We start from the raw sequence: 10,959 nt of genomic DNA on the forward strand, positions 1-10,959 counted from the left end.
TGGTGACAAAAGCTAGACACAAAAGTCTACATATTATCTAAATCCACTGATAACGCAATGTCCAGAAGAGATAAATCCGTTGAGACAGAAAGTAGGTGAAGAGTTGCCTGGGGATGGGGGAACACAGGGTGATAGTTAAAAAGTACAGGGTTTTTTGGGGCTAATTTTTGGGGTTCTAAAATTAATTGTGACTATGGTTACACAATTCCGTGAATATACCAAAAGCTACTGAACTCTGTACTTTAGATGGGTGAATTCTAGGGCATGTTATTTGTATCTCAATACCCTCTCCAATTTTTTTTTAAAGAAAAGACTGTGTTTTGAGAATATTTACCCAGCAGACTCAGGCTGAAGACAGGACTCCAGATACCGATCTGTGTGGTGTAACTCTGGCTGAGGCAACTGTGGCCCTTTTGGGCCCGATTCCTATCTGAAATGAAGGGACTCCAGTGATGAACCCTTCTCCTGCTGTAACATTCCCGGGAGCCAAGGCTTCCGTGACTCATCTCCTTCCTCCGAAAGTAAGGAGCACGTCCTTGTGCTAGGGAGAGCGAGGAGGGGCCTGAGCGGGAGCCTTGGAGGAACACTTCCACCGTCCTCCAGAGTTCTGGGTTAAGATATAAATAGCCCGGAAAGGAAGAAAGGCTTGAGCATGTTTAGCTACCTTTGAACTTTCTGGAATACCTAACACAGAGTGAGACGGCCCTGGATTCTGACAAGAGAAGGACAAGGGATAATGGTGCGGGGAGGCGGGCTGTGGCACATACCGCTTATTTGACAGCTGTGCCTCCAGGCCTGTACCTCTGCCAAGTCATCTGAAGTTAACAGAGGGATCCTGTTCACAGATCCTTAATGGAGGTCCCCAGAAATGCTTAATGTGAGTTCCTTCCTGTGGTCCAAGTCTCAGATACTCCAACCAGCTACACCAATCTGTGTTGTGCGGTGAGTGGGAAGACTTCCTCCAGGTGTACCCGTTACCATTCCACAGTCCTGTTTCCGTCCCAGGTGTCACATGCAGCCTTTTTAGAAAAAAGTGGGCTATTTTGATATTATTTTATAATATAAACGAGATGGTGTAGCAAATTTACAGAGCCCCCAAAAATACAAAGAAAGAAAAAAAATCAGCCATGATTCTAAAACTTGGGTTATTTTGTTCCTCTCATATTTGAACAGAGTTTCTTCTAGTCTTTTTTCTATATAGGAATGAAGCTCTGATAGGGCTTTTCGACTTGTTTTAGACTTGACATATATTTTTGTAAATCGTGGTCAGCTGTCATTTCACTGCAATTGGCTGTACCTCTTCCACAGCTGGGATAGGAAGACTTGCTATCAATCCAAGAGCCAATGACATTCCCAGCTGCAATGAGAAGGAAGTCCCATAATTCTCAATGATTCTCACCTTGACACTCAAAATATTACATGTCAAACTTTAGGCAACTCAGAGGGAATTGGTCTTGAAAACTGGTTTCCTCACTAATGCCCCAAAAGTTACTTTTCAGGGTTGGAGATATAACTCAGCAGTACAGTGTGTGCTTAGCATGCATGAGACCCTGGGTTCAATTCTGTCACACACACACACACACACACTTTCTAGTTTCCCAAAACAGAAAAAAAAAAGCTTCTGTGTCATGCACATGCCCCATGCAACTAAAAAAGAGTCTTTTTACCATCTGTGTTACTCTTTGCAGGAAGTGGAATTGCTGTGTATAAACCAGCACTCTTGTTCTACAATTACATTGCTGTGTGATATAGGATACTCCCTCGTTTTCCATAAAAAATGGTCAGGTTTGTGACCCCCATCCCCACCCCATGCCAAGTTCTACACCTGCCGAGACTTCATGGAGAGTTCCACCCTTGGCTGCTCAGGACACTGACTGCTGTGCTAGCAAGAAATTAACTTCCAGCCCCGTATAGCTTGAAAGGAAGCTGCCAGCAATCTTTGATACAACAGGAACGGGCATGACCCAAACATACACAGAAGGGAGGAAATTTACAGCCTCCTTGGATGCTGAGCATGAAGCAATGGGGAGCTGTAATCTAACTTATCTGAACTGCCGTGGGGTGAACACACTCAGAATGTGTGTGCTCAGGCCGACCCGACAAATGATGCTGCTTCCCTGTGTACACGGGGGGGCTTCAGAAACCAGAAACCAAGCTTTCCATTTTACAGTTTTGTTCAGAAAATAAGCCAGGGAATGGGGACCCTGGACTCTGGTGACTTTACACTTGTGTTTTTGACAGCTTAGAGGCCTGAAGTTTCCCAAGCGAGGAAGTGCTTGTGCTTGGAAGCTTGACTTGAGGGGCTGACGAGGGAACCCAGCCGACTGCACTGGAGGACAGGGCATCCTCGCCTCGGCTCACTCACGTGTGACCTCTGTTAACCCTCTCCGTGCAGCCCTGTGGGCTCACCGTGGTCATTTCATTTCACTAAAGTAAAAAAACAAGTTCAGGAGAAACTCAACGGGTCATTCTAAATTTGGGATTTGCTCCTAAAATCTATATGGAATCAAAAAAGATCCAGAATGGCCAAAGCAATCTTGAGCAAAAACAGCAAAGCTGGAGGTATCACAATACCAGATTTCAAGTTATATTACAAAGCTACAGCACAAAATAACATGGTACCCACCCCCCGCCAAACAGACGTAGAGCAGTGGAATGGAACAGAAGCCACAGAAGTAGCCACACACACCTATCATTATCTCCTTTTTGACAAAGAAGCCAAAAACACAGAGAAAAGGCAGACTGTTTAGCAAATGGTGCTGAGAGCAGTGGGTATTCCCTTGTGAAAGACTGAAATGACCCTACCTCTTAACCTGTACTCTAAGCAAATCAAAATGGAGCAGAGACCTAGATATAAAAACAGAGACTTTGAAACTGCTGGACAGTGACACGGGAAACACTTGAAGCCATGGGCTTCCTGAGTGGAAGGCTAATAGCTCAGGAAATAACATTAAGAATCAACAAATGCAAATGAAATCAGCAACAGAATGAAAGGACAATCAATGGGATGGAAGAAAATCTTCTGCTAACTACTTGAATATAGTGAATATATAGTGAATAAAGAATGCAAAATAATTAACCGGCCTAAAACAAATGATCCAATCCAAAAATGGGCAAATGAAATGAGTAGACACTTCTCAAAAGAAAAAGTACAAATGACCGAAAGGAACATCAAAAAACTTCATCATCCCTAGCTGTCAAGGAAATGCAAATTAAAACTCCTCTGAGAGCCCATCTTACCCCAGCCAGAAGGGTTATCGAGAACACAACAACAAATGCTGGTGAGTGTACGAGGGGACATGAACTCTTCCACATTTTTGGTAGGAAATTAAACTAGCACAGCCACTATGAACACCAGCATGGAGAGCCTCAAAAAGCTAAACATAGAAATCGCTTTGGAGTCAGCAGTGCCACTCTTGGGTATATTCTCGAAAGAACTGGAAACATTTCCAGTGATAGATGCAGACTCACGAAATATGCCTTGAAGCCATTATCTCACAGAACATTTGAATGGTCTCAGTGACTGAGATTTTAAAGTCCCCAAATCAGGGCCTGGAAATACAGTTCAGAGGAACAGCATGTACTTAGCATGTGTAATGTTCTGGGTTTGGTTCCCCCTCCCCCCAGCAACACACACATGTACAGAGTGGGGGGGATGTCTACATAACTGCGATGGAAAGAAGGAATTGAGACACAGGAAGTATTTATTGCACATCAAGTCCTGTGCTGGTCACTTGCACAAATGTCACCACATTTAACGCTCAGCTGATGCTGTGAGATGCCTGTGACTATTTCTTACAAAGAAGGAAAGAGGCTCAGAGAGCCTAGGTCACTTGGGTGGAACCACAGAAACCTTGAAAAGCCACGAAAGTCAAAGAATTAAGAAACTACAGTAAATAGAAGGAGCCATTCGATGATACCAAATGGGAATACAATTTATAAATATTAACCTGAATCATTAGACACAGACACTACTGTCATGTGATGACTCCCCCTACCCCCTTCCAGAAAAGGATTCTTTCTCCGTCACTTTTCTACTCAATGAATTTCATAAAAGGTCATTATCTGTTATTTCAATCTAACAAATTCAAACAGCTTGGATTCTTAACCACACATTGATAAACAGTGTTAAATCCTGAGGAGAACTTAGTCATGTCCAGTACCCTAGCAGATTGTTCAAGAAGAGAAATTTCTTTGTGATATAATAAAATATACCCTATGGCCGGGGATTTAGTTCAATGGCACCGTGCCTGCCTTGCGAGCACAAGCTCCTGAGTTTGATCCCCGGTACCACACACACAAAACACACTCTTTATGGTGGATTATCTTTTTCCTAGCCGTGCAGACACACCAAGTCAAAACTTGCTTATAATTATTACCTTTACTTCATACTACACAACCTCAAAAAAACGTAAGGGTAAATACCTTTCAACTTTAGACACATGAAATCTCCTACGCAGATACTGTACATGCCTTAGCCCATTTGCTAACAGAGGCTTCTCGGAGGCTGCAGTGAAGCCCACACAGCTCTCCCGGAGGACCCACAGCCTGATAGAATTTGAGTCGACCACCATGGAAACTTCGCCATTACAACAACAAAGTGTGCCCGCCACTTCAGGATTTCAGTCCATTTAGAAACACGGTGGAATAAAGAGGTGCCTGAACATGCAGTCTGCGTTGTCAACTTGTGGTTGAAGCTCACCTGTTGGGTTTGCAGGAATATCCAGGAGGGTTTTCAACAGCTTCATATCCTTAATGTTGTGGATATAGATGGACTCTTCCAGGCAAACCAGTAACCTCTGTAATCATAAAGACTCGTCAGCCTCAGCATGGACTGACTCCATGACCAGGAACCCAAACCGCTGTCTTCCACTGAGTCCTAACCTGATCACATGTCCAGAGAAGGGGTTTTGATGATGTCATTTGGAGGCCGTGTTTATTTATGGGCACGCACATGTGACTGTCCACTTGAACAGAAGCTTCAAACATGGCATCTTAAGAAAAGAGACCTGCCAGCCAACTTCTGTCTCTGTCCCTGTCTCTCTGACCTTTTCTGTCTTTTCCTCTTTCCAGTACTTCCCTCTCTTAGAACAGGGATTCCTGAACACTTGATCACATTCGCTTTTCCATTTAAAATCATTTGGGTCACCTCTTTGGCTCTTATTTCTACCTGACAAGCTGCCTTTCAATACTGGGAACAAAGGTCTCCCTCAGACAAATGTGGGTTTCTTTGCAGTTTCTGTATCATTACATCTCACATTTACCCTTTTCCAAATACAAGTTGAACCTCCCCAATCCAAATTTTCAAAGTGATCTGGCTAAATCTGAGCATTGGCACTTAAAATTTTTCAGATTTTAGATTTTCAGATTAGCAATGCTCAACCAGCAAAGTCTATACAAATATTACAAATTCTGAAAAACTCCAAAATCTGGTCAATTTCTGGTCCCAAGCATTTTAGCCTTTAGTTACCAGATTTCCCTTCATTCCAAACTCTCCTCTAGATCCACTGTTGTGCCACTCCCCATAGCCCTGGTAAAGGGAGCTGGTGGGTGGATGTCTCATGTAGAAGCCATGAAAGTCAAAGGCCCAGTCCCTACCCAGCTCCTCTCTCGGGTGCTCTTCCACTGAGAGCCATCAGATCCTACTCTTCCTCCTGAGAGCCTACCCGTTGTCGAGTCTCCTGCCAAGGTGGTGCTCTGTGCTTTTAGGAATTGAAGGCAGAGCCCAGCCCAAGCCAGGGGCAGGCAGAGGAGGTGCTGGGAAGGCAATGGTGGTCAGATCTCACTTTCCACATCCAGAGCAGCTCCGTGCAGTCCAGCACAGGCCTGACGAGGTTCCCTCAGGTGAGTGCTTCTCAGACTGGGACGAGCACCAGAACCACCCAGGAGTCAGCTGGGGGCATCTTTAACCCAGATGAGTTTGATGAACACAAGGCTAGAGATCCAGGGCTCTCGGGCCAGATCCCCTGAAGCCCAGGAACACCGGTACATGAAAATAGCACCAAAAGGTGGCAGACTTTCCTCCAGGGAGAGTTTGTTTCTACTAAGACTCCTCGGAGATCAGAGAAATGGAGACCATCAACTTTAGGTAGAAAAATAAGGTTTAAATGCTTTTCTATTTTAATAAGCCTCCGTGCCACAGGTCTGAGACTGGGTGCTTAGTGGTTAAAACAAAGTCCTAACAGAGCCTCAAAGTTGATGACAAGCATTAGTTTCTCTGTGAAGTTATATTCTCTAATGGTCTGGATAATTTTCCATGCTTGTTTCTGCTCTGAGGTTGCCGCACCCTCTGTGTCCCCTCCTCCCAGCTCTGCACATGATCCACACAACAGCAGGGCCCCACATGAACCCCACATGAGGCTCGGCTGATCTGAACTATGTCATTGCCCATCCATGCTAACAGTGCCACCCGCCCTTTGGTCCCACTCTGCTGAATCTCTGGTCACCCCCACACCAGCTGCAGAAAAGAATTAAGAGGGAGAGAAAGAGAGAAAAAGCACTGGAAGGGAAGACACTTCATTTTGGTCCACATGAAAGCATGCTTCTAGAATGAGCAAAGCCTGGTAACTGCCTTCTGCTGCCTGCCTGCCTATCTGTCTGTCTGTCTGTCATCTATGTATCTATCCATCTGTGATTAAAGCAGGGCCTTCAAACTAAGCTACTTCTCCAGCTCTTTTTTCATTTTGAGACAGGGTCTTTCTTGATAAGTTGCCCGAGGAAGACTCTGCCTCAGCCTCCCAGAGTGCTGGGATGAGAGGTGTGTGCCCCATGCCCCTCAGTAACTGTTTTCTTAATCAGTTGGCAGCAGAACCATGGCCTCAGCCCATTCTTGGTCACCTTGGCTTTCATCCACTTTCTCAGTTTTATAAGTAGTATTCCTTTGTATCAATTTAAAAGGTTTATCGAGTCTGCTGCACAGCACCATAAATTTAGCCTCAATCCAACCAAACTGGATAACCAGAAGCAAAAGCCAAAGAACTGTAATTTTTTTTATAATTTAAATACATCTGCTTTATTGTCTTTATCCCATAAGATACACTTCACAAGTAATACAAGAAGTATAACATCAAATAAAAATGAAAGATATTACAATTCCTAAAGATTTTTCCTTTTGTACATTTAGCAGAACATAGAGATTTCTGTTTGCTTATAATTCCTCATACAAATTTTGTAGCTTCTTCCTGTTTTAAGAAGGAACCACATGCAGCAGGCTGGCCCCTGCAGACGGGTCCTGCACTCTTGCCCCTTCTGCTTCCCCTGGCCCGGAGCTCTGCAGCACTGTGGACCCCTAGCCACCACGGAGGGGCTACTGTCGTGAGGGGTTCTGAACCCAAACTGAAATGTTTCAGAAAAGCAAACCCCAAACACTTGTCAGACCAGCCTCAAGTCATTTTCCTAGGCAAAGGATTGCTACAGATCTGGCTTCGCATTAGTTTGGTTCACATTAGCTGAGCAGTGCTGAGGGCGTGGTGTTCTCACGAAGATGGGGCATGAGGACCTCAGGTTAATGAGTGTCGAACTGAGTGGTGGCTGGCACTAAAGGGTAACAGACACACACCTGAAGAGTCTTTCCCTGTCCCATTTGCTAATGAAAATGCCAGACAGGAAAAGAGAAAGCACACAAGTGAACACAACAGTTATTACTCCAATAGATACTGTTAAGAACGTTTGACTAAACAGTCTTAAAAAGATAATTAGGTGTGAGAAAAAGACATTTAACCTATATATACTGGCTACTATTGTATGCAAAAATAAAAAGTTCTTCAAAAGTTAACAAAGAGCTTGAGCCAAGAATTCTTCTTATAAGCCTTCTTGTAGAACTCCCTCAAACTGCCTTCCCCTATCTTGACAAGAACCCAGACTTCTTTTCTCTCTTGTGCCTTCTACTGCTCACTGAAAAGTTTTGTTTCCTAGGCTGTTCTACCACCCTCCTTTCTAGGGACCTAAGTGGACGCTCAATCTAAACAGCTGATTGACTCAAAGCAGCAATCTTTTGCATCACTGAAATTTAAGAAAGCTTTTTTTTGTTTGTTTCATTGTGAAGAAAATTAGTACTTAATAGCTTAGGTACAAAGAAAAAAAATCTTTAGTGAATGCAGCCACCTCCACTTTCCTGGGAATATGTAACTGAACAGAGAACTCTGGATGCTCACACAAACGGTCTCTTTCTTTGTGTATATAATAATCAGGAAACAGACACTTCTGAGCACTTTTCCACCAAGTCTTGAAGTACTGAGCAAAACTGCCATGAACTGTGCTCTCATTGGATGTAAAATTCAGTAACTGCAGAGATCTGCTGATACCTCAAATGCTTATTTCACAAGAACTTATATTTTTAAGATAATATATTACATATATTGCATATTTGAGATAAGAATAACCCTTCCTTTAGCAGGCATGGTGGTGCAGGCCTGTAATCCCAGCACTCGGGAGGCTGAGGCAGGAGGATCACTTGTGAGTTCGAGACCAGCCTGGGCTACACAATGAGTAGGTCAGTCTCAACTACATAGTGAGACCCTGTCTCAAAAAACCCTTCCTTCAACAAATAAAATGCTACAAGAAAACATCTTTAGGAGTTAGTTGGAAAAAGGAACGTGAGAGCACAAGACCTTGCAGCTGACCTGCCAGGAAAGCCCATATAGATGGCAGAAGGGTGATTTTTTCCACCCGTCTTCAGAACTAACCAGGAGGGTCACACTCCAGCCTCAAGTGTCTCATTTTCAAAGCCAGAATCACCTGCTGCAATGAATGCCCCTGTCTAGGCCAAGGTCAGAAGACTCCCTGGTCTGGTTTCACATTCACAACGGGTCTGTAACTCACATGTCTCTCTGCTGGCCAGTGCTGAGCTACTGGTGGTACATGCACGACTGTTCCACTGGGTGGCATGGCACAGTCATGCATGTGCCTCTGGTGGTGCAGCCCAGTGGGAACATGCTAAGGTGACCCTTCTGAGGCTCAAGGGAAAGACCAGGGATGCAGAGTACATGGCTGACACTGGAGAAAATGGGGGCGGAAGGGACAGGGAAAATTCACCACTAAGAAATGAACAACATGGAGTGGATGCTGTCTACGCTATGCCTATGGCACCAGATGTGCAAGCTGAAATCAGCATTAGCATTTGATGCTATTTATTTATTATTTCAGTACAGAGAACTGAATCCATGGAATTCACACTGACTCATATCCCAAACATGTTACAATTAACATTAGCATTTGATGTTTAATTAATTAAATAACTGCAGTACTATGGATCAAACCTAGTACCTTAGTACTGAGCTGCATCCCCAGCCCTTTATTTATTTTTTATTTTGAGACACTAAGTTGTCCAGGGTGGGCTCTAACTTGGGATCTTTCTACCTCAGCCCCTCAGAATGCTAGGATTACAGGTGTTTGTCATCATACCTGGTTGATACTTGTTTTAGAGATACTCATCATTTTTTTCCCCTATGGCTCCAGTCAGCAGAAGCCATGAAACTTTAAGGCTTTCATTTCCGTACCTGCCGGTTCAGCTTTATGGACAAGATGTTGCTGGAGTAGCTGTAGTTGCAGATCTCTGTGCCTTTCTTGAAGTGATACACGTTCATTTGCCGTGGCTTTGTGTGACTCACCACCACCACCAGGCTGCTGGAGAAGAGGCGCTCCACGATGTAGACGTTGGGGATTTCGTCTGGAGGGAGGGCAGCGTCAAGGTTACTCGGATGGTCCCTGCAGCAGCGTTCGCTGACTGCTGCTCACCCTCAGCAGACATTCATGGCAACCCCTACACCCCCACTCCCACCAGGGAGCCCCGATCGCCTCCCAGGGCAGCACTCAGAGACCAGGAGATGCTGGTGACCAGAACCACCTGGGTGCTGTGTGCATGACTGATCACCCCCAGGACCAAGGCGTCCACTGTTTGCCCTGTAAAATATATTCAGCGGGCTTGGAAATCTCAATCTATCCTTGCCCTAGAGAGATTTCAAAGCTGTGATTACTGGGTTGGGGGCTACTGTCTTCAGAATCATTCTTGTCCTGCTGGAGGGGTGCCACTCTGGGGAGGGAGCTCAGTAAGAGTTAAATCTGCGTCCCTCCGCACATTTCTGTGCTCCCTGGCCCTCTCTGGAATTCTTTTTCTATTGAAGATAATCTGGACATCAGTATTACGAGCAAGAAAGTACTTCCGTATTCAATACCGGCTAGGCCTCTGTGTCCTTCTGAGACCATCTTGTCATATGCATTCCTTACCTGTGCTTGGGCAAGTCCCACAGGGAACAGCACAGAGGAGCAGATACAGAGCAAGATATTCACAAAAACAGTGTAACAAAAATAACATTTTACAAATGAATAAAGTAAGAGCCCAAAATAATATTTATCAAACCACTTTCTTTCCAGGAAACCCAAGGGTTATATTTTTTAACTGTTTTTGTTTGTTTGTTTGTTTGTTTGAGACAGGCTCTCACTATGTAGTTGAGACTGACCTGGAACTCACTATGTAGCCCAGGCTGTTCTCAGACTCTCAGTGATCCTCCTGCCTCAACCTCCCAAGTGCTGGGATTACAGGTGTGCACCACCACACCCGGCCCTTTTTTAACTGTTGGCAGAAAGTGTTACCTTGAGAAAAATCAGTCATATTTTAAAACTGAATTATTTTTAATATTTGCTAGAAATATATCAATACTGGACCCAGCAGCCATTGCTCAAGCGCCAGGAGGTGGGCCGGCCCCGATCCACTGCGGAAAGGAGAACCACGCCTGCTCCTGACCCAGCAGCCATCGCTCAAGCGCCGGGAAGATAGCCGCGCGGGTGCCCCTGAACCCCCATAACCCCCCCCCGAAGATAGCCGCGGGTGCCCCTGAACCCCCATAACCCCCCCCCGCCCTCCCGCACTCTCAGACCTCCAGACTGTGCAAGTCTTTGGACCCACTCTGCAGAGGCAGAGGTGGTCATCAAGGGTAATTTTCTGAGTTCCCAACTCTGAGA

At 44.9% G+C, this 10,959-nt stretch overlaps 1 protein-coding gene across 2 annotated transcripts in view; it reads right to left on the bottom strand.

Annotated features, from left to right (window-relative positions):
• The window catches only part of Wipi1 (WD repeat domain, phosphoinositide interacting 1), a 29,061-nt gene that overhangs the window by 14,262 nt on the left and 3,840 nt on the right, over positions 1 to 10,959 (bottom strand). Inside the window, exons 2-3 of one of the 2 annotated variants that reach the window (XM_019206412.2) lie at positions 9,498 to 9,667; positions 4,703 to 4,799 (exon numbers count right to left, since the gene is read on the bottom strand). In XM_019206412.2, coding sequence (XP_019061957.1) covers positions 4,703 to 4,799; positions 9,498 to 9,584 — 184 coding nt within the window. In that variant the 5' untranslated portion in view covers positions 9,585 to 9,667. Of the gene's footprint in view, positions 1 to 4,702; positions 4,800 to 9,497; positions 9,668 to 10,959 lie in introns of those variants that run through there. The other variant, XM_019206410.2, reaches the window with a different exon arrangement.

The sequence above is a fragment of the Fukomys damarensis genome, unplaced genomic scaffold, assembly GCF_012274545.1.
Source record: "Fukomys damarensis isolate Sample0158 unplaced genomic scaffold, DMR_v1.0_HiC HiC_scaffold_23, whole genome shotgun sequence".
In the NCBI taxonomy this organism is placed as follows: domain Eukaryota; kingdom Metazoa; phylum Chordata; class Mammalia; order Rodentia; family Bathyergidae; genus Fukomys; species Fukomys damarensis.